This window comes from Lissotriton helveticus, chromosome 12 (genome assembly GCF_964261635.1).
Source record: "Lissotriton helveticus chromosome 12, aLisHel1.1, whole genome shotgun sequence".
Classification (NCBI taxonomy): domain Eukaryota; kingdom Metazoa; phylum Chordata; class Amphibia; order Caudata; family Salamandridae; genus Lissotriton; species Lissotriton helveticus.
In genome coordinates, this window is record NC_136073.1 from 849,574,782 (window position 1) to 849,598,958 (window position 24,177).

At 47.9% G+C, this 24,177-nt stretch overlaps 1 protein-coding gene across 2 annotated transcripts in view; it reads right to left on the reverse strand.

Moving 5' to 3' along the window:
* Positions 1–17,941: 17,941 nt before the first annotated feature.
* Positions 17,942–24,177, reverse strand: part of FRMD8 (FERM domain containing 8) — a 65,626-nt gene continuing 59,390 nt past the window's right edge. For both annotated transcript variants that reach the window (XM_078671079.1, XM_078671080.1), the window contains exon 12: positions 17,942–19,046. In XM_078671079.1, the coding sequence (XP_078527205.1) occupies positions 18,928–19,046 (119 nt within the window). In that variant the 3' untranslated portion in view covers positions 17,942–18,927. The remainder of the gene's footprint in view (positions 19,047–24,177) is intronic.

Genomic DNA, 24,177 nt, shown 5'->3' on the forward strand with positions numbered 1-24,177 from the left:
GAGGGCCAGGAAAGACCCCGCGTAGACCGGTAAGGGCATTGACACAAACGAAGGCCTACAGTGTCCCGCTGTTTGCAGGTTCGTCGGCCATATTGCAATGGTTTAACCACATTCATGTCAGTTTTGTTTTTCCTCCTTATAAAGTGATAACTGGTGTTTGCTAAAGCAAAAGAATAACGAAAAATCTCCTTGAGAATTAAGAAGTGTCCTACTGTTATTGATCAATATCATACAACGCGATATCAAAGGGGATGATGGACGGAGCGTGTGAGCAAATCAAACACTCACCCCCAGTCAACTGATCTGGGTTGAATCCATCATCATTCTTTAGCTCACTCCACCACCCCAGTTCAGACATGGGCAGGCACACAACACCCATTGGGCTCACCGGGCTTCAGCCCCCCCCCCCCCCCCCCCCCCCCCCGTCGCCTCCTCTGCCCGGGCTAAGATGACACGCACTGAAATCATTAACTAACGCTGCGCATCGGAGCCGAGAATGTGATTTTTATTATGCATTCTGAGAGGCCCAGCAGCCCAAGCAGACAGCCAGCCTCTGAACAGTTTCCTCGAGTGAACCCCCCTGCCCTGACCTCTTGTTTTCCTTTAGAGTGGCGCAGAGGTGAAATCCTTGCCTGAAGGCAGGGATTCACCTAAGCACTTGATGGGTTATAAGCATGGGGTGTGAAGTGCACAGCAGGGAGGAAGGCATGGCCAGTGCAGGTGACGCTTTTCTTTTGTATGGGAATTTCTGCTGGCGTCATAGCCCAGGGTGTGCTGTCTGTGCACTTGTAAGGATGTGTATTCCATACAAGTGCACAGACAGCAAACCCTGGGCTAAGACACCAGCAGAAATTAATTTTCAAAGGAAAAGCATCACCTGCACTGCCATCCCTTTCACCCTGCTGTCTGTGCACTTGGATGGAATTCACATCCACCGCACTGCTCACCAGATAAATGGTGAACGGGGCCATGGATCTTTCTATTTTCGCATCCAAGGGCAGAGGCGAAGAAGCAGAGGGGACCCGGGCAAGGAGAATCCAGGAGACCTATCTACTCTGAGACCTTCGAGGGGCTGGATGCCAGGACGCAGTGCTGCTGATCAGCCCGACTCCACAGTATAGTATCAGAGGAGCAGTCAGAAGTTTTTTATGTAAGTTCCAGTAACTTTAATGCATTTTTCAGCACATCATTACCTTTTGGGGGTGCTAGTGGGTAACTTTAGAGTTCAGAGTGGGTGTGGGTTTTAGGGAGCCAGTGAGTAATTTTATGGTTCATGGTGGGTTACAAATTGGGGTGCCAGGGTTTAATTTTAGGGTTCTGAGCGGGTATGGGTTTTGGGGTTCCAGGGGGCAATTTTAGGGTTTAGGGTGGGTATGGGTTTTGGGGTGCCAGGGGTCATTTTAGGGTTCAGCGTGGGTATGTGTTTTGGTGTGCCAGGGGTAATTTTAGGGTTCAGGGAAGGTGTGGGTTTTGGGGTGTCAGCGGGCAATTTTAGGGTTCAGGGTGGGTATGGGTTATGGGGTGCCGGGGGAATTTATGGTTCAGCATGGGTATGGGTTTTTGGGTGCCAGAGGGTAATTTTAGGGTGTGGGGTGGGTATGGGTTTTGGGGTGCCAGGGGTGGGGGGGGGGATACTTTTAGGGTTCAGGGTGGGTGTGGGTTTTGGGGTGCCATGGGATTAATTTTAGGGTTCAGCGTGGGTATGTGTTTTATAGTGCCAGGGGTAATTTTAGGGTTTAGGGCAGGTGTGGGTTTTGGGATGTTAGGGGGCTATTTTAGGGTTCAGGGTGGTTATGGGGTGCCAGAGGGGAATTTATGGTTCTGCATGGGTATGGGTTTTGGGGTGCCTGGGGTAATTTTAAGGTTCAGGGTGGGTATGGGTTTTGGAGGGCAATGAGGGAATTTATGGTTCAGCATGGGTATGGTTTTTGGGGTGCCAGGGGTAATTTAAGGTTCAGGGTGGTAATGGGTTTTGGGGTGCCAGGGGGTAATTTTAGGGTGTAGGGTGGGTATGGGTTTTGGGGTGCCGAGGGGGGGGGGGGGGATAATTTTAGGGATCAGGATGGGTATGGGTTTTGGGGTGCCAGGGGGGCGGATACTTTTAGGGTTCAGGGTGGGTATGGGTTTTGGAGTGCCAGGGGGGCGGATACTTTTAGGGTTCAGGGTGGGTATGGGTTTTGGAGTGCCAGGGGTAAATTTAGGGTTCAGGGCGGGTATGGGTTTTGGGGCTCCAGGGGGGTGATTTTAGGGTTCAGGGTGGTAATGGGTTTTGGGGTGTCAGGGGGCAATTTTAGGGTTCAGGGTGGGTATGGATTATGGGGTGCCGGGGGTATTTATGGTTCAGCATGGGTATGGGTTTTGGGGTGCCAGGGGGTAATTTTAGGGTGTGGGGTGGGTATGGGTTTTGGGGTGCCAGGGGGGGATACTTTTAGGGTTCAGGGTGGGTGTGGGTTTTGGGGTGCCATGGGATTTAATTTTAGGGTTCAGCGTGGGTATGGGTTTTGGGGCTCCAGGGGGGTGATTTTAGGGTTCAGGGTGGTAATGGGTTTTGGAGTGTCAAGGGGCAATTTTAGGGTTCAGGTTGGGTATGGGGTGCCAGAGGGGAATTTATGGTTCTGCATGGGTATGGGTTTTGGGGTGCCTGGGGTAATTTTAAGGTTCAGGGTGGGTATGGGTTTTGGAGGGCAATGAGGGAATTTATGGTTCAGCATGGGAATGGGTTTTGGGGTGCCAGGGGTAAATTTAGGGTTCAGGGCGGGTATGGGTTTTGGGGCTTCAGGGGGGTGATTTTAGGATTCAGGGTGGTAATGGGTTTTGGGGTGCCAGGGGGTAATTTTAGGGTGTGGGGTGGGTATGGGTCTTGGGGTGCCGGGGGGATAATTTTAGGGATCGGTATGGGTTTTGGGGTGCCACGGGTAATTTTAGGGTTCAGGGCGGGTATGGGTTTTAGGGTGTGAGGGGGTTAATGTTAGGGTTCAGCGTGGGTATGTGTTTTGGTGTGTCAGGGGTAATTTTAAGATTCAGGGTGAGTATGGGTTTTGGGGGGCAAGGGTGTAATTTTAGGGATCACTGCGGGTACGGGTTTTGGGGTGCCAGGGGTCATTTTAGGGTTCAGGGTGGGTATGGGTTTTGGGGTGCCAGGGGTAATTTAAGGGTTCAGGGCGGGTATGGGCTTTGGGGCTCCAGGGGATGATTTTAGGGTTCAGGGTGGTAATGGGTTTTGGGGTGCCAGGGGATAATTTTAGGGTGTGGGGTGGGTATGGGTCTTGGGGTCCCGGGGGGATAATTTTAGGGATCGGTATGGGTTTTGGGGTGCCTGGGGTAATTTTAGGGTTCAGGGCGGGTATGGGTTTTAGGGTGTGAGGGGGTTAATGTTCGGGTTCAGCGTGGGTATGTGTTTTGGTGTGTCAGGGGTAATTTTAAGATTCAGGGTGAGTATGGGTTTTGGGGGGCAAGGGTGTAATTTTAGGGATCACTGCGGGTATGGGTTTTGGGGTGCCAGAGGTCATTTTAGGGTTCAGGGTGGGTATGGGTTTTGGGGTGCCAGGGGGGTGATTTTAGGGTTCAGGATGGTAATGGGTTTTGGGGTGCCAGGGGGTAATTTTAGGGTGTGGGGTGGGTATGGGTCTTGGGGTGCCGGGTGGATAATTTTAGGGATCGGTATGGGTTTTGGGGTGCCAGGGGTAATTTTAGGGTTCAGGGCAGGTATGGGTTTTAGGGTGTGAGGGGGTTAATGTTAGGGTTCAGCGTGGGTATGTGTTTTGGTGTGTCAGGGGTAATTTTAAGATTCAGGGTGAGTATGGGTTTTGGGGGGAAAGGGTGTAATTTTAGGGATCACTGCGGGTATGGGTTTTGGGGTGCCAGGGGTCATTTTAGGGTTCAGGGTGGGTATGGGTTTTGGGGTGCCAGGGGTAATTTAAGGGTTCAGGGTGGGTATGGGCTTTGTGGCTCCAGGGGGGTGATTTTAGGGTTCAGGGTGGTAATGGGTTTTGGGGTGCCAGGGGGTAATTTTAGGGTGTGGGGTGAGTATGGGTTTTGGGGTGCCAGGGGGGGATAATTTTAGGGATCAGGATGGGTATGGGTTTTGGGGTGCCGGGGGTAATTTTAGAGTTCAGGGCGGGTATGGGTTTTAAGGTGTGAGGGGGCATTAACCGATCCTGATTATCTGGCATTTTAGCTCCGCCCCATTGATTAACATTAGCCACGCCCCTTCTTTTGCCATGTTAGCCCCCCCCCGAAATGAAGACCTAGTTGCGCCCCTGGACATGGGCATATGCAAATCAGTCTGACCCTGTGCCTCATGGGAACAGTCCAGCCCGAACTGCCAAGCCATGTCTTCCCTGGATCAGAAACAAGCATTCTGGGACCGCAATATCATACAACGGCTCTAAACAGTACAGAAAATATTCTGCAAAATAAGCTAGACAAACGGCAAAACGGTGTCTTGTGTTCAATCATCCAAGATGTGCTTGACATGTCAGCTTGCAAGGGTGCTGTTTCTACTGAAACATGCCCAGCTTGTGCGCCCCACAGTATCTCATCGAATAGCAGTTATATTACACAAGGTCACATTTGTTTTATTTTTCACAGGGAGATGAAGGGATTTGCGCAGAATCACAGTATCCACATGGAGCCTCTTGAATGAGTGAGGCCAAATGGTTAAAATGGGGAATCCCATTAAAAAGAATGGAAGAAAATCCTTTTTAGAGAGTAAAGCAAGTTTTCTAAGAATAAAGTAACTTTAACTTAATGGGGCCATGTTGGTTGATAGTGTAACATAGCGGGCTCAAAGCCCAAATACTTGTGAATGATGGACACGGACACCGTGGAATAGTACTGGTAACTGGCCCAGGGCACATGTATTCAGCCCCTTTTATTAGCTGGGTCACCTGTCCGGTGATGGATGGGTGTGGAAGCCATCCCTTCAAGGAGTGGCTGATGGAAACACTACATGTACAAACATTAGACTGTATCCTGCAAGACACTACATCCCTCCAAAACTTTATTGAAAAGAAACAAGTACAACCTGTGGGAAGGAATAAAACAACAAACCACCACTAAGTCTCTTCAGGTTGTCCCCAGGACAGAATGAGTGGACAGGTGCAGCTGGGAACACCCGGCTTCACAGCATGCATCCGTAGTTTAACCAGGGGACTTTCGTCAAGGAATGCAGTGTGAACAGTCCGAATCTATTGATCACCTGTCTGTGGGGCAACAGTCCACCACGGCACTGTTGCTCTGTTCCGCCTGGTCTCACAGTTTTGGTGTCTACTTACACAGTTCAATTTGAGGGTGCATCAGGAGGTGGAGCCCACAGTGGAGAGCTCCTTGAAGGCACTCAGGCTCCAATGGATGGAAAAGCTGCAAAGACAGAGGACAACATTGATGAATGGAACTCTTCCTTGAAAGCCATGATGCTTTCAAGTACCTGCTGGTAGAGCAGCTTCAGACTTCCCTCTCATGCCAGGACTCCCCTCTCAGAGAAATTTTCTTCAGGCTCTTTTTGCCGGGCTGTGACAGGACAGTGTGGACTTTGCAGGGCCTCTCTTAGGCTGAACAAAGGCATCACTGAGGAACTGCCAACAAGACCACAACGAAGTCGCACTTGCAGCTGAAAGTCTCAGGGTCTGTGCGCTCCAGCCGTCAGGACTCAGGTGCACAGGCCTTCATCAGATAGTCTTTGGGTGACCAGTTTCTGTCCCAGCCCTCAGTGCTTCCTAGTGCCTGTCCTGGAGCAGCTGCAGATGCATCTCTCGAGTCGGGATTCCCCTCTCACTAGAATTCCCTTGAGGCCCTTGCCCCTGGCTTGTGACAGAACTGCCTGGGCTGTACGGGGCCTCACTGAGGCTGTACAAAGGGGTTGCTGAGGAACTCCCAACAGGGCCATGGTCAAGCCTCATGCAAACCCAAAGGTGGATGGTTCAATGGCAGAGTATGCTTTTTCCGGCAGGTCCCATGTTCATGGGGATTCACAGATTTCTGGGTGGCCAGACTCCAACAGCAGCAGGCATGCCTTGTTGGTCTATGGATGTTTTATGTGTTTGGATCCACTCTGGTGGTGCGATGCCCCTTAGATGGTTCTGGTGATGCACCTGATAATTATTCCAATTACCTTTGTACACTTGGGCTACAGGAAGCAATGTTTTACTGGGAATGAGGAGTACTGGAGGAACTTCGTATCCACTTGCAGTTCTTCTTCGGTCTGTGCAATTGCTAGCCGAGATGCCATCTATACCAAGCAGCCGGTGACAGGTGACTGGATGGTCGCACTGTTAAGCATTGGGCCTGGACGCGGTGCGTGCTTGCTGGCGACTTACGGTTGGACCATCCTTAGAGCTGTCTCCAGTGACGTCTGCACCCGATGGCAGGCTTGTGTTGATTCATGCCCTCTCTGGTAGTGGCATGAGTCCTCAGACTTATCACTCTTCACCTTATTCTCTTATGCACCTGTGGTGGTCATTCACACTGTGGCATCGTGCCACTCTGTGCCTCTTTAACTCCTTCACGATGTGGCATCATGCCATACTCATTCCTACTTACAACCAGGTTCCTCACCGTGGTGTGGCGCCATGCCACGTGTCTCATTCTCGTGCCACATGGTTATCCCGCTGGTCGCATCCGGTTCTTAGGACTTGGCTCTTGTCCTGTCGGTAGGACATACTTCGCCTCATTGTGGACCTCTTGCAGGCCCCATCCATTCTTCAGGGATCTTTCTCGGTGCTCCACTCTCTAGATGGAGGGTCACCTTTCTTCCCTCTTCTTCTCTCGAGAGCGTAGTGCTTGCGCCTTGAGCCTGCATCGCCATGGCACTTGCTCCTGCCTCCATTCAGTCATGCTTGGCAGGGTCGGTCACTTCATATGACAAAGTTCAATGCCGGGCCAAGGGTGGCCATTTGGTGTGGAGGCGGCCGTCTGACACGGCCTCTTCCTTCCAGCGCTCTCTCTCCTGGCTCCTTTCCAGGTGCAGGCTTCAGCGCACCTCTGACTCCGCACTCTTGGTCGTTCTTCATAAGCGCCCTCTTCCTGTGCTTTTTGTGCCCGTTCTTCTGGCTTGCGGTGGCGTATCCATTCACCTCTGGGGGCATGTCGCTCAATTTCTTCTTGCAATGGCCTCAGACAGCCACTAAGGGGTGCGCGCACAGCGCACATTTTTCATGAGGCTTGCTGCCCTTTGGATGGGTTGCTTGGGGATTTCAGTCTCTTGGAACTGTGCTGAAGTTTTCACACTGGACTTTTCGTGGCTGCATGTGGCTTCACGGCCTTGGCTTTTGCTGTACTCCTGGCAGCTCTCTTGGCAGGGGCTCTGAGCAGGGGTTAGCAGTCTCTTCCCTTGGAGCTGTGGCTTTTTTCTGGGGGTGTTCACAGTGCAATGGGCAGGCACTAGGTGACGCTGCAACCACTTATACTTTCCGGCAACAGCAGTTCACATGATGCAGCAGCATTGAAAATGGGGTTACAGAAGGCTCTGTTAAATTCTTGCTGGGCTGCTTGTGCGCTCTCAAAGTTGTTTTGCCCTTTGGGGGCCGCATCAGATCCAACACACCACGTAGAGCGCCTCAGGCCAGGTAGATGGCTCTACCGGAGCACGAACACATGCTTTACATTAGCATAACTGTGTGGGGTCTGATTTGTGCAAACTGACTCACATGTCACTATCGGGATACAGTGCACACGGGCGACCACTGGGTGGTGCTAGAGTTACCTTAAGAAGCCACAGTAGCATTCATGATGCTGCGGGCCTCGGGGTCGACTGGGGATGCTGGTTCCTCTCTGCGGCTGCTTCCACTCACGACACCTCTTTGTCAGGATAGCGGTCAGCAGGCAGGGCAGCGTTTGGGCCTGAGCACAAGACAGAACGTCCGTGATCGCAGTTGATGGTGATGCGTGGCTAGAACTTGTGGGCACCTCTCAATGGTGTGTTGCGGGTATAAAAGCTGACAGCAACCACCTGGCTATGCTTGAAGTACCAGTGAGGTGAAGACTGGTCCTCGAGCCCTGATGAAGTTGCCGCAAGTAGATTGGCAACAAAACATGCCAGCCTTTCCTAATTGAAAGGGTCAACTACATGCCGTTCTTGTAATCTGAGGGTACTCACGGCATCCATTTGCAAGTGAGTCACACCTCATTTTAGCTTGGAGAAGCATATTTCTTTTTTCACAGCAGGGGCCAGTTGGCATAGAATGACATGAGCACTTATAGTGCATTCTTATACACATCACTTCCTTCTTTTCTTCACCTCATAGATTTAGGACACTCTTCCTCCTCCTTTATGGTAATGAAAGTTAGCAATGATGACAGTGTGGGCAAATTGGTGAGTACCAACCAGCGGCTCCCTTGTGATGCTTATGTGAGATACTTTATGACCTTTCACACATTTTTTTCTTCTTGGCTATATTTATAAGATGAAATGCCGCCTGGTGTATTGACACACAGTGAAAATTGAACACTTGGATCTGGAGGGGACAGGCAAAAATAATTTTAAAAGCCATAGATATTGTTAAAACTGCTCTTGGTGGCTGTGATTTTTTTTTTGTGTTTGTGAATAATCAGGATTTGTGTATTTGCAGCTTTGGGGCGCCTCAACAGGTAGGGTGGCATGCGAGCAGGCCGTAAAGCTGTTTGCTCCTTTCTACTGTACTGCAGGCACTTGGGTGCATTCTCCTGGCCTTTAGCAATGAAGATCGGCAGTGTGGAAGCGCCTTGAGAGCAGCGGTGGCTGCAATGCTCCAATCCCTTTTACTTCTCTGAAGCTGCAAGGCCAGCTAATATTGCTGCCGCAGGCCATCAACTTGCAGCCACCATCATCCTTGTTTCTCGGTGACAGCATGATGGCAGGAGTGCCTTACGCTCAGAATCCTCTCTCTCCCCACACAGAGCATCAGAGCTGCAGCCAGCCTACACGCGTGGCAGACCAGTTGGTAGCCATTGTAACGTAGTGGGCTCTAGGACAACATACTTGTGAATGATGCTCACACACCGTGGTATAGTACTGGTAACTTGCCCAGGGCACAGGCGCCCGTGTGGGGTTGAGTGTGGAAGCCAGCCCTCAAGGAGTGGCTGGTGGAAACATTACATGTACAAACACTAGAACGTGTCCTGTGGACACTACAAATAGGAGGGCACCTATTATTAAATAAGGGGGCAACACATGAAGGCGGGCTGAGAGTTATGACAAATGCCTATTTAACCACATCAATGCTGATGGTATTCCCCTCCTGTGCTGAGATTTGATGATTCCCATGTTTCATGACGAGCTGGGCTCGTCATGAGCTTGCGAGGAGGCTACCTCATGACGAGCCCAGCTCGTCATCAGCGTCGAAGGGGTTAAGTGTACTTTGTCAGTCCATTATCACAATGCCTCAGTTAAGTATGCATTTCAATGTCTGATGCACGTGAACCCTAGTTTTTTTTCCCCAGATGACTAAACTTTTGCTAGGATCCTCACTACAGTTTGCAGCTGTGCACATGTGATTTCGATATCTGGGGTGGAATTACCCCACAAATGAGATTTTCCCTTGAGCGGATGTCAACAGGTAATGCCTGGCAAACTTTGTTCAAGTAAAAGAGGTCATACAGAGGGAGCATCTGAAGTGATTGGGTTGAACATTTATGACTTTTCCAGTTATGTTTCATTCTAACATCAATATCTTGGCCTATGATGGTAAAACAAGGTCCAGTATCACATCTACACTGAGGCTAAATTGTCACCTGGCAAATCCTGTCAACTGAAAAGGAGGGTCTTGTTGTGAATGCATGCTTAAAATGTTGTATTATACTCTAGTCACCCGCCGTTGGTCAAAACAGAGCAGAATTATTCCTTGGAAGAGTAAATTCCTTATTAGGCACAAGAATACTAGAAATGCATCAAAAGGTTTTATTTAAATCCCACGTGACATCAGCAGAAATTAAACAATGCAGTGGCAGGCAAAAGTTAATAGTGAAGCAATACAAAGTTTTGTCTGCACTCTCCAGCCAACTGCCTAGGTTTGCCAGGTTAGACCTCCCTGCTTATATCTACACAGATTGTTAGTGACAATGTTATGCCTTACCCAACCTTATTACATGACTTAGTATGGCCTTCAAGTCCATGATAGTGAGGAGTGGTTCGAGAATTCTATTACAACAGGGAGGGGGCGGTTAGGGGCTCGAAAAATCCAAAACAAATGGTACTAGTCCTGCAGGACTAGTACCTTAAAAAATGTCCTCGACCTAACTGCAACCTACTTGACCTCCGTCTCTGAAAGCGGAGCAAAAGTGATAAGATCCTAAGATTTAAAGCCATCTTTATTGCTCATTAACTTTGTGAGCAATAAAAATGCCTTTAAATCTTGTTATCTTGTCACATTTGCTCCGTTTTCACAGATATAGGACAAAAGTTGGTTTGCTTTCCTGCTCGCCAGAAAGGGCGAGTAGGACCTAAAAACAGCTCGACCTAGTTAAATTTAGCTCGACTATGCGAGTGGTCGAGTGGAATTTTCGAGCCCGACTGTTCAGGTCATGGAGGTATCAGGCACAAAGTCATTATCAGGTTGGTCTTTCTCTGATAGTTCTTCAACACGTGTGAACCCACTGGCATTATATGGCATTCCACTGAGCACCCTGTAGGTAGAAGTATTTCTGGTGAGAGGTTGTCCATCTCTCCATACTGCTTTTGAAGCCAGTGACAGTATTAAGCAAAAAGTCAAATGTTGCGTCATGTTTTCTAATCATTTGTTTTATGGCTAAAACAGATCTTGTTCACCCAGATGAAATGAAACTGCTCCTTTCAGCATAGACTTTCATCATTCTGTTTTGGGAACAACCATATAGTTGTACCTCAGATTGCATTATAGGAAAGGACCCTATAATTTTCAGAATGCAGGATCTTCTCTTCCTCCCAAATGTAGTTCTACCAGCAACATGCAAAGAGCTGAGTTGTGCCTCAGTTGTCGTGCAATTTAACTGTTATTAGGTCTACAAGATCCATAATTTCTCATGGCAGCTAGCTTAAGTCTTGGCAATGGCTTGTATTTGCATATGTATAGTAACTCGAGAAATAAAGTGCATTTTGGTGGATGGGCACCACTGGCTGTGCTCGGTTGGTAAAGTGTGGATTTATGTGGCCCACGTAAGAAATGTTTTGGGCAGTGTCTGATGTCTACACGTGTACCCCTATTTCGTGGGTAGCAGCACTTCAGCTTTAAGTGGAGGGGGCGAGAAAGACAAACTTGCACATCCTCCTATCCATCATCGGGCATAAAGCGGTTCAGCATTACATCACATTACCATCCGCAGTGCAACCGGTCACAAACACGTGAACAAGCATTTGCAAAGCAATAGGTCTTGCATTTGTGAGAGTTTAAACTGTTGGCACTATAAATGACTGACTTATATTTATATGTTTTGCTAATTAACACAAATACAATGCCAATAGCTAATACTCTTGTAAATGCGAGACATAGTCAAAGAAGCGGCTGCCATTGTCCCAGGCTGCTCTGAAAGTGAAAGCGTGCATGGCGCTTAATGTTGCAGGAAAGCATGTTGTGCCTGCAGTAGGAGAAACTCAAAGAAAATAGTGCTTATAGACTAAAAAAAGAGGAACCGTGTAACAACCTAAGTAAAAGGGCAAATCCTCATGGGAGGTTACAAATGAAGACACAGCAGTACTAAAGAGGGACTAACAAGCCTATTAATGAATCAGAAAGTAGCATTTACAAAGGACAATGACAAATATAGCAGGAGAGTGGGCATGGCTTCTCTTCCATACTACAATACAGCATGCTTAAGAACAGCGCATGCGCTGCCCAGGCTCGACCTAAAAACCAGCAAGCAGTTGTGGAAGAGGAGCCAGAGGTCTCATATACTTGAACAGAATTTCCCAAAAACATACTCCAGAGACATTCAGGCAGAGGAAAGTGACCATTCATGCTTGAAATGTTTAACAACAGCGGTGGAGGCTGAACACTTGGGCTTAAATCGGACATAAGCGTGGCGGGTGAAGGAGGGGCAGATCATTAAGCACTGTCGGATAAGACAGAGATCCTCGGACCCACCCCCTCAGCCTGGGACGACTCCTCGTGGTCGACCACACAGGGAACAGCACCAACACCCACCGACCATGCACGCAACCTAGGAGTCATCCTCGACCCCTCCCTCTCTATGTCTAAGCAGGTCAACGGCGTCTCCTCCTCCTGCTACAACACCCTCCGCATGATCTACAAGTGGATCCCAACCGAAACAAGAAAAATGGTTACACAGGCCCTCGTCAGCAGCAGACTGGACTACGGCAACGCACTCTACGCAAGAATCCCAGACAAACACCTACGACTACTACAACGCATCCAAAACACCTCCGCCCGACTGATCGTCAACGTCCCCCACCGCATCCATATCACCCCCCACCTGAGAGACCTACACTGGCTCCCCGTCGACAAGAGGATCACCTTCAAGCTCCTCACGCACGCAGACAAAGCACTCCACAACGCCGGACCAGCCTACCTGAACAGCAGACTCAGCTTCTACACCTCCACCCGCCAGCTCCGCCAGCCTCGCACTCGCCGCTGTCCCCCACATCCAACGAACGACCTCCGGCGGCAGATCCTTCTCCTACCTCGCCGCCAAGACCTGGAACACCCTCCCTACCCACATACGACAGACCCAAGACCTACTCGCCTTCAGAAGACTCCTCAAGACCTGGCTCTTCGAGCAGTAGCAGCACCCCCGCTCCCCTCAGCGCCTTGGGACCCTCACGGGTAAGTAGCGCGCTCTACAAGTACTCTGATTGATTGATTGATTGTCACCATCAAGTTACAAGATTAAGGGTCTAGTTGTGAACAAGCCCAAATTCTGTGTAAAATCATGTTTTTCTCCAAAAACTGTAATAAAGTGAGTGCACAAATCATAGGTGTTCATTTCTGCAATTTGTGATTGCATACATTACAGATACACAAAGAAGCTGTTTGCAAATGGGGAATGACAGCACGTTTAGTGCATTATTCCTCTTTTCCAGCGCAATGGAATGGCAATTACACTACTAAATATGAAAAGTGTGCGCAATCTCATATTAACAGGTGAACAATTTGCACCTGATTTTTGAAGCTGGATTATTATTTGGCTTCAAGAATAGAAAATCAAAGGCAAAGTGAGCTCAGCCACTGGTCTTATGTCAACAACAACTATTAAAGGACGAAATAGGGAAAAGCAAACTTCAAAAATCTGAAGGAAAGGTGATGTCTGCAGCTGCTAACATGGGCGTCTATGGAAGCACATACATATCTTTGAGGGAGTTGATAAAACACAGAAGCGAACAAGTCTCCTGATGGGCTTTTTCAGCTGACCATGGACACCCATGGCTGGTCCACTTGGGAGTGGACAAGGGTGGATGTAAGCATAATCTAAAAAAGGCTAGAAAAGTTTCCAGCGCTTTTGTGATGCTTGGTCTACTTCAGTGGTGGGTCTCTCAAAAGTGAAATCTGACAAAAAAATAAACAGATTTCCACGACACAAAGCAAAAAAAAAGTGAAATCTGATAAATGCTCCATGAGTGCTTCTAACAGAGCTTTGGGTTCAAACAAAATCTGCAAGCAGGACGTCACGGAGATGGTCCCTCCTTCACAGACCTTTGGTCTTACTATATTTGATGGAAGTTATTTTTTTGTTGTTATTATTTGATGGAAGATTTATCCATCACAGCCAGATTGATTGATGTTATGAATATCTTTCACTTTGACACCCAGTCCACTGGAATGCCAGCAACATATTAGTAGAACAAAACCACTAGCCCAACACTTGGCTCCCAATGCAACCGGCGTGGAGAGAAGCAAAGGATACAAAAAATTAAGTGTACTTTTTGGTGCTTGGAATTCCTCTGCTAGGCATTTTTCTAGACTAATTCCACTGGTTGCTGCTTTTTTCATTCATGTGGGGTACTTCCACTTAACGTTATCCACTTCCAGTACGCGAGGAAAACGTTTCTGCAAAATAATTCACATGCTACATTTCCCTCCTCATGGCCTGGAGCATATACAGTTATAAAGTGACTTAAATGCCTGGCTTTTTTGTATGAGTCTTTGGTGCTTAATGTAACTTTATTGGCAATTGTAATATCCAGACACCAATATACACTGTAAAACTGGCTACAACGTGACTGTGACTGTATTCTTGACTTAAAGGGAGGGGGCCCTAAGCCATCATGAACAGGAACATAAAGACGGTGGGTTATGAAGGCTCAGGAATAGCATTTCCCACAAACTAGTTTTAGGGTGCACAATTTCTTGGGCAGGCCCCAGTGTACCGCCACAGCAGTAGGCAGTTCCTACCCATATCCGTACCTTCTTGGGTGTAGAGTGAGCTTCACGAAGGAATGTTGAACCCAGCTCCCTCCTCCTGAATTTAGGTTAGCACAGATCACCACTTCTCCGGGGTTATCCAACATTTGTCCAAGAGGGCTTTGGAATACCCACATAGGTTGTATTTACATTTGCCAACCCAGCAAAGATAATTTAAATACTCGGTACTGCTGAAAATCTGCCATGGACTTAGCCTTTCTAGACCTACGTTAGATATTCAAGGTCTATCTCTTCACACAGTATCTGACATCATCCTCCTGCAACCCCAGCTCATGCCATGGGGATGCCGTGTGAAGGTTACCAGAGGTACAGTCCTGTGGTTCTTTGGAGCCTCTCGCTAAACAAGATCGTTTGACCTTCTGAGCAGTCTTGGCAAAAAGTTAAGAGGTCTCTAATTAAAGAGAGGGACCCACAGACCAAAGGGGTGGGGTACCAAAAGACTATTAGTCGAAGTAAACATTCCCCTTTGGATAAGTATTACACTAGCATCCTTTGCTGGTAAACAGTTTCAAAACATAAATGTCTACCAACACAACATTCAACTTAAATCAGGAAGTAGAGCATAAAGTGAACATATAAAGATAACAATAAAAAGTGCATTAAAAAGTATACAATTTATTTCAATAAAAAACATTAAGCATTAAAAATACTTGATACAGTAATCATCATTGATGTCTGAACTGGGGTGGCGGAGTGAGCTAAAGAACGGTGATGGATTAAACCCAGATCAGTTGACTGGGGGTGAGTGTTTGTATTGTCAACGCTCCGTCCATCACCACCTTTGGTTTTTCTTTGTTCGCCCTAAGTTGGCAGGGTATGCTCAGACGTGAGTCCCTTGCTCACTTTGCCACTGGAGTCAAGCAAGCCCGGCTGAAGACGGCTGCAATGCCAGAAACCGGTCCTGGGAAGCTTGATTCCGGTCCAGGGAAGACATGGCTTGGCAGTTCGGGCTGGACTGTTCCCATGAGGCACAGGGTCAGACTGATTTGCATATGGCCATGTCTGAACTGGGGTGGCGGAGTGAGCTAAAGAACGGTGATGGATTAATCCCAGATCAGTTGACTGGGGGTGAGTGTTTGTATTGTCAACGCTCCGTCCATCACCACCTTTGGTTTTTCTTTGTTCGCCCTAAGTTGGCAGGGTATGCTCAGACGTGAGTCCCTTGCTCACTTTGCCACTGGAGTCAAGCAAGCCCGGCTGAAGACGGCTGCAATGCCAGAAACCGGTCCTGGGAAGCTTGATTCCGGTCCAGGGAAGACATGGCTTGGCAGTTCGGGCTGGACTGTTCCCATGAGGCACAGGGTCAGACTGATTTGCATATGGCCATGTCTGAACTGGGGTGGCGGAGTGAGCTAAAGAACGGTGATGGATTAAACCCAGATCAGTTGACTGGGGGTGAGTGTTTGTATTGTCAACGCTCCGTCCATCACCACCTTTGGTTTTTCTTTGTTGTGTTGGTAGACATTTATGTTTTGAAACTGTTTACCAGCAAAGGATGCTAGTGTAATACTTATCCAAAGGAGACTTTCTACTTCGACAAAAAGTTAAGAGGACCTTTTAGTGTTGTTGACATTTGGTATTTAGTGCCCCTTGTGCTTGTCTGGTTTACTGTATGGACTTAATTACCTTTTTAAAGGCACACATTTCTCTATTTCGCCTCAAGGATTTAGCCCTATTGAATTCTTCTCTCTTCAGAGGTGCATTGCTTCTGTGCACCTCTACTCATTTTTGGTGCTTCCTCCTGTGTATCCTTTTCACTCTGGACTCTGCAGGTAGTCGAGTAGAAATGTGTCTGCCGTTTTCTCTACCCCAACAGGGTCTGCTTCAAGGTTGCCACTGTCACTCTGTGCCTCTAGTTCTCCATTTCATTTGACAACGCAATGCATCCTGGGAGTTATAAGCTTGGATTGCTCTCATGCAAAACATTTGCTCCAATCCACCTTGGGATTTGTTGCAGGTAGTGCACTTTGGTATTACACAAGGGGCTGCACAATGGCCACAGACACTTATGCAGTCTCATATGAAATAAGGATCTCACCAGTGAAAGTTTTATGTCCAATTGATCAAAAAGGATGTGTTCCCTAATTTACAGCGGCAAGCACAGCGTCAGGAGGCTCACTGACAGTGCACCACATATGACATGGCAGGAAGCCAGTGAAACCCGAGGACCTCATTTTCTAGGAGGGCACAGCAGTCCCATTGACCCTGCAGATGAGTGCAGGCACACGTTGCATCAGCGTGGGGGTGGATTCCATGCCTATACCTAAAGTTTTGCCATCCTTTCTTCTATACAGAATGACAAGACAAGTGATTAAAAAAACCACCAACTGATCTTTCAATTCTGCCGCGCCAATGCAGGTGCGAAAAAGCACCTACGCTCAAGAGACTGCATTGTATGTAATACGGTGCGCTGTCCCTTTATGCGCCAGGCACAAAAGACAGCACGTAGTTTTACAAAATACAGGTCCAGGTAATGAACCACAAAAGAAAAGCCCAGGACTGGGAAAAATAGTGTCCAAAACAAATGCAGCGACAATGCAACCCATGTCTTTTAATCCCCTCGCAGATTACAATAGGTTAAAATGCAAAAAGCCTTAAAAGTATATTAGGATCAGTAGTTTGAGAAAGCACAGGGATGAAAATTGGGACTAAAGTAGCCCCCCACTAGGGGTAATCATCTACCCAGAAACAAAAAAGGGTTGGCTTTGGAAGGAGAATGGGATGCTAGAAGGTTTATGGCAGACAGACAGACAAATAGAAATGCAATATGCCTATTTGTGAAAACCCTGGAAACACATCTTGGAGACACAAAGTGGAGTGCGAAAGGAAGTTGCGAGACCACAAGGACGCATATCAACACTGGAAACATTAATCACCTCAATCCTGAAGCAGGAATTTTCTCAGCCCCAAGAAAATAGGAACGGGGTAGATGCAAGGACTAGGGATAGGTTCTGTACAGAAGGAGGAAAAACAGAAGTGGCACATGGTTCAAACGCTCATTAAAAAAAAAAACAGATATTGAAAAATATGATAAACAGATTTTGTTTTTTGGCTCTGTGACTGGACTAGTGTCAAGTAAGCTCTTGCTGTACACACAGCATTCTCTTGAAATCCGTTCGGTGTTTAAGCGGAAGCCCATTGCAGTCAAAGAAACAGCGGACCTGCTGGAGATGTGGGACCAAACAAAAACCAGAGATGTTGGGAGGAGAGCATGCGGAAAGAAGCACATTCTCCACCGGTATGCAGCCACCCCTCACATCCCCATCTCCCGAGTAGAAGTAATGGGGTGAAATGAGGGACACATCCTGGCAGCAGCTAGACACAGTGAGGCCTGTCCACTGGATTGCATTCACGTTTGGCACTATATTAAAAAAAAACCAGCGTCCCGAAGCCCTGCAGAATGGGCACCCCACACTTTCAGAAGAAGGGAGATTAAGCAGATAAGCAGTCTTGATCACACATGGTTGCCTGGCTGTTTTCTGGTCAGGAACCCAGGGAAAGCAAAATTCCCTTACACATTGCCTTTCCAAAGATGCTATCCCTCCTCCATCTCCCACAGGCTACACTACAGTAGCCTTGGGGCTTCAAGAAATACAAAGAAGTACTCGACCACATAATCTCAAACATTTTTATCAGGGTTAGAAATAAACCATAACAAAATATACACCACTAGAAGTTGAAACAGTTGGAAAAGTTTAGCAATTGTGAATGAAATACGATAGCAGGTAAAAACAGAGCTAGAGAGCTCTTGGAATATTTGAGATTGAAGAAATTTAGCACCGTAATTTTACAAAATGATGGGTTTTACAAAAATGAGGCACTAGCACATACAGCAGTATTCATCATCAATCAGTACATCGTCAGTAACCATGGTTTCCTTATGGCTGTATTTCCTGCATGGATAACAAAGTGCCATTTTCTTCAAAACAAAATGGTCACTTGTAAGGCACAGAATAGCGGAGACCATGGCACATTTATACATTATGATTATTGGCATTCAACACAACTACTTGTACCTACTTGTAAAATGGCATGCAAGTCCCACTGATGTGCTGAAAAAAGTTTGATAAATACATCCCCATATCGTCAGATCAATCACACACAGTTAGCAGCAGTTTTCTGGGCAAATTCACCAGACAAGGCCACAAATCTTAAATTTCACATGCCGCAAAGCTGGTCACCAGCATCGCTGGTACTTTGAACATGAATAATGGTTGGTTTAAGTAAATCCGCCTGAGAGAAGGAAATGTGTTAGACTTGGCAGTAGTAGCTACATGGTGGGAGGAAAATTAGAAACAACCACCCCCATTGTCAACAGATAAATACATCAATATGTTTAAAGTGGAGGAGGCCCATCTAGAAGAGAGGCCTCACTGTAAATAAAATTGGTTAACATCACCTGGCACAATTAATGAGAATGAGCAGCTCATAAATCAGAGGTTGTGGTCAAGAAACATCAGTAGATTTTTTTGTGTGGGATTCAGCAGGTGTTAAAACGGTGTGCGCAATCAATATATTGTTTCTTCGTGGTTGAAGGTCTTGGATTGGTCCGCTCCCTAAATCACAGATGATTGTCTTTGGTCAACATTGAGTGCCTCAGTCACCCCTGCTCCAGGTTCTCGGACGTCTGCACCTCTGAGTAGGAGGCATTACTATGAGATGCCTGGCGGGAGAAGAAGGATGCTGCGCGCTTAGGCTTCACACGCTTGATCTTCGTGCCTGGGGGTGAAAGAGGGGAGAAATGCAGTTATGGAGGGAAAAGAGATTGGGCAGGAGACAAGGAGGATCAGTGGAGGGTGCAGCGAAAAGCAGACAGGGGAGCGAGCCATGAGGTGGGTGGGCACATAGAATGGAGAGTTTCACCAAGAGAGGAATGCAGGCAGAAAAAAAGTAGACAAGTAAAGAGAAATGGGAATAATTAACAGAGGAGTTGTCTGAAGGGGAGGAGGACAGCTTGCATTTAAGGGCAGTGGACAACAAAAAACAGTATATTAAATCAGGAGAAGAGAGGAGATTAAAAAGGGGGAAGTGCGGGACATGAAAAAGCATGAAGACGATTAAAAAGGGGGAAGATGAGATTAAAAAAGGAGGAGTGGACGACTAAAACAGAGGAAGAGTGGGAGACTAAAACAGAGGAAGAGTGGGAGACTAAAAAGGGAGAAGAGTGGGAGGTTAAAAAGGCAAAAGAGTGGGAGGTTAAAAAGGCAAAAGGGTGGGAGGTTAAAAAGGCAGAAGGGTGGGAGGTTAAAAAGGCAGAAGGGTGGGAGGTTAAAAAGGCAGAAGGGTGGGAGGTTAAAAAGGCAGAAGGGTGGGAGGTTAAAAAGGCAGAAGGGTGGGAGGTTAAAAAGGCAGAAGGGTGGGAGGTTAAAAAGGCAGAAGGGTGGGAGGTTAAAAAGGCAGAAGGGTGGGAGGTTAAAAAGGCAGAAGGGTGGGAGATGAAAAAGGGAAAGGGTGGGAGATGAAAAAGGGAAAGGGTGGGAGATGAAAAAGGGAAAGGGTGGGAGATGAAAAAGGGAAAGGGTGGGAGATGAAAAAGGGAAAGGGTGGAAGATGAAAAAGGGAAAGGGTGGGAGATGAAAAAGGGAAAGGGTGGGAGATGAAAAAGGGAAAGGGTGGGAGATGAAAAAGGGAGAAGGGTGGGAGATGAAAAAGGGAGAAGGGTGGGAGATGAAAAAGGGAGAAGAGAAAACTATTAAACGGAAGAAGAGGAGGAGATTAAATGGAGGAGAGGAGATTAAATGGGGAGGGCAGGAGTAGATTAAAGAGGGGTGAGAGTCTGAGATTAAATGGGGAGGGGGGAGTCAGAGATAAAAATACAGCAGGAGTTGGAAATTGAAAAAAGAAGAGTGGGAGACTAAAAATGGAAGGCAATTAGAGATTAAAATGGGAGAAGTGTGGGTGATTCAAAATGGAGAAGCATAGCAGACTGAAAAATAGTGAAGTCAGTAGGCAGAAGAGAAAATTTGCAGCTATTGTAGAAGAAAGTGCAAATGTTAAAAAGGCAGCAAATTGAGATTAGAGAAATAGGGGGGGGAGGGCAAAAGAAGCAAAGGAGAAGACAGACATGAAAAGAGGAAGCTGACCACCTCCTCCTCCCCTCGAATTCCCCCTCCTCCCACCATACACTGCTCCCCTTCGTTCATCTCCAGCAGCCCTTTCTAATTCGCATTCACAGCCCATACTCTTGCACACCTGCACTGGAGCCACCATATGAGGGTTCACCAATGGCCTTCTCCATTGGCTCTGTAGCCAATGGCAACCATCAAGAGGGGACACCATCTGGGAAATCTGGGCCCAAGCACTGTTGCAACAGGAAATCAAGACAGCCGGGGCTTGGGTCCCTTACTATCTTCAGAGGCAAATCACTAATAGGCCTCAACATACCCAACTCATGGGGTATCCTTAGAGAGGAGGCTTGCTGCAATGTGTGCTCAGGGAAGGAGATACTTAGGCTATACAGACCATCCACCTGCAGTTACTGAGCCAACCTTACCTCCTTTCACTCAGTGAGGAGTAACAACTTCATCATTAATGCTGCTTCACCAGCATAGGTGCAATCATCGCTTGCACAGGAGCACCTACCAGTACTGCTACCCGGATCACTCTCTGAACAGCCTCCTTCACATACAACGGATCATGGGTCTGCACCCACGTGTGCCTGCACAGCACACACGCCTCGCCTCTTAACACCTACACACAGTGACACACTGTTCGACAGCCATACTTACACCCATGTTGGTCACTGCATCTGCAGAGACCTGAATTTTAAGACAAAGTGGCACAGATATGAGCCACAAAGACATGTACAATGAGAAAGTTAGAAACAGACAACGTGACAGACACAAAACAGAGCTGAACAAAATAAACAATAGGACAGTGAAACAATGAAAAGGGAACCCTCCAAACATGGGAGCAGTGATACTCAGCTACAGCAACACAAATAAGTAAAAACATTGGGACAGAGAAGTGGCACTCAGAGTGAGAGACAAAGTAAGAATTGAACAAGAAGACATCTACCCAACTTATAAAGACATCAATATGAGGGCAGGGAAACAAGGACCCTGAGATGGGGAGAAACAGACACCAACTCTGGGATAGGAAGTGATTAATATGGATAGAATTAGTGTGTGTCCGAGAAGGAATATCACAGACACTGGCACATAGATTACACACATCACACATACAGCAAGACTAAAACAATGGGACAGAAGAACAAGTTACTTACCTTCGGTAACGCTTTTTCTGGTAGATACTATATCTGCCTGTGGATTCCTCACCTTGTGAATATCCCCCTTGCGTCAGCAACGTTCGGAAATTTTCTTCGTAGTACGCCGTCGTGGGCGACGTCACAGGAGCACGTCATCGCGCGCGACTCCGTCTGACGTCACCGACCCCATATCAGGCCCACGCCGGCGTGATGACGTCAGTTCCGCCCTTTTTTCCGTGCCTTCGAGGCACACGGACGGACCAACGATCGCAAATATGCAAATATACAATGTACACAGTACATATAGAACAAAATCAATACAATAGTATAAACCATATATACAGAAAGACCAGGTATAGCAGAGTGGACAACGGGGAGGCGGGTGGGTCAGTGAGGAATCCACAGGCAGATATAGTATCTACCAGAAAAAGCGTTACCGAAGGTAAGTAACTTGTTCTTCTGATAGATACATCTGCCGTGTGGATTCCTCACCTTGTGAATAGATTCCCACAGCAGTCCCCACTCCCGGAGGAGGGTGTCCACTCTGCTACACCAGGAAATCTTGGAGGACAGAGCGCGCAAAGTGGCCATCCCTCCTCACCTCGGTATCCAAGCAGTAATGCTTCGCGAAAGTGTGGAGGGAGGCCCAAGTCGCGGCCTTGCAAATATCCTCAACAGGTACACCCCTAGACAAAGCAGATGTTGCAGACTTTGCTCTAGTTGAATGAGCTCTAATACCCTCAGGAGGGTCCTTACCCGCAAGTGAGTAGCAGATTTTTATGCACAGGATTATCCACCTGGAAAGAGTGCGCTTGTGCACCGCTCTGCCCTTCTTGCAGCCAGCAAAGCCAACAAACAGCTGGTCGTCCATCCGGAAGTCCTTAGTCCTGTCCAGATAGAAAGACACCGCCCTCTTAGGGTCCAGGCGATGCAGTCTCTCTTCCTCCTTAGACGGGTGAGGGGGAGGATAGAAGGTAGGAAGGGTAATGGACTGCCCAAGATGGAAAGGAGTCACCACCATAGGCAGAAAAGCAGCCCTGGTCCTAAGAACCATCCTTTCAGCATGAATGGTCAGGAATGGGGGTTTGGAACTTAGAGCTTGAAGCTCACTTACCCTCCTTGCCGAGGTGATTGCAACGAGGAAGATAGTTTTAAAAGAGAGAAGCCTCAATGGACACTTGTGCAAGGGTTCGAAGGGAGAACCCATTAAGAAGGTCAGCACAAGATTCAAATCCCAATGAGGAACAACAAAAGGAGTAGGAGGGAACATATTTATGAGACCCCTCAAGAATCTCAAAACCACCGAAGATTTAAAGAGAGATGGCTGATCCGGCAAACATAGAAACGCCGATAAGGCTGAAAGATACCCCTTGACCGTGGCCACAGCCAAACCTTGCTGCGCCAGATAAAGGGCAAATTGTAAAATATTAGACAAATGAGCCTTCAAAGGGTCAATATCTCTCTCCCTGCACCAAGAAACAAATTTTGACCACCTGTAGGAGTAAATGGACTTAGTGGTGTCACGCCTGGCAGAGAGAATGACATCCACTACCTCGTGAGGGAGAGAAAAAGAACTCAAGTTGCCCCGTTCAATCTCCAGGCATGAAGGTGTAATGTCTGGAGGTGGGGGTGTAAAACCTGCCCCTCCATCTGAGAGAGGAGGTCTGCCCTGTGAGGGAGACGGAGCGGCGGGTGAGAGGAGAGGTGGAGTAGGTCCGAATACCACACCCTTCTTGGCCAATCCGGAGCGACCAATATGACTTGGGCCCGGTCTTGACGAATCTTCCTCAGAACCCGAGGAATCAAAGGTATGGGAGGAAACGCGTAAAGGAGTTGATCTCCCCAACTCAACTGAAACGCGTCCCCCAATGCTCCTTGCATCGGATACTGGAGACTGCAGAATGAAAGGCAGTGCGCATTCTCGCGAGTGGCGAATAGATCCACCCGAGGAGTCCCCCACATCTGAAAGATGTCGTGAACAACCTCCGGGTGAAGCCTCCACTCGTGGTCGGCAGAGAACTGCCGACTGAGACTGTCTGCACGAACGTTCAGAACTCCGGCCAGATGATTTGCCACCAGACAAATCTGATGGTCCTGGACCCAGGACCAGAGACGCAGAGCCTCTCTGCAGAGACACTGTGACCCTACTCCTCCCTGCTTGTTGATGTACCACATCGCAGTCGTGTTGTCCGTCAGGACTTGAACCGAACGACCGCGAAGGGAAGGGAGGAAGGCCTTGAGCGCCAAACGTATCGCCCTCAATTCCAGAAGGTTGATGTGAAGCAACCTTTCTTCCGGAGACCAAAGACCTTTGACCGCCAGGTCTCCCAGATGAGCACCCCACCCGAGAGTGGATGCATCCGTTATCACTGTGGCCACTGATGGAGGCAGTTGAAAAGGCTTTCCTTGCGACAGATTGCCTTCCACGCCCCACCAAGACAGATCCGCTGCAGCTTCTCTGGAGATCTTCACTGACTCCTTGAGATCTCCGTTGTGCTGATACCACTGCCTGCGGAGGCACCACTGGAGTGCCCTCATGTGCCAGCGTGCATGACTGACCAACAGAATGCAAGAAACCATCAGACCGAGCAGACGAAGGACCTTCAGGACCGGAACAACCGCTCCATTGTAGAATAAAGGAAT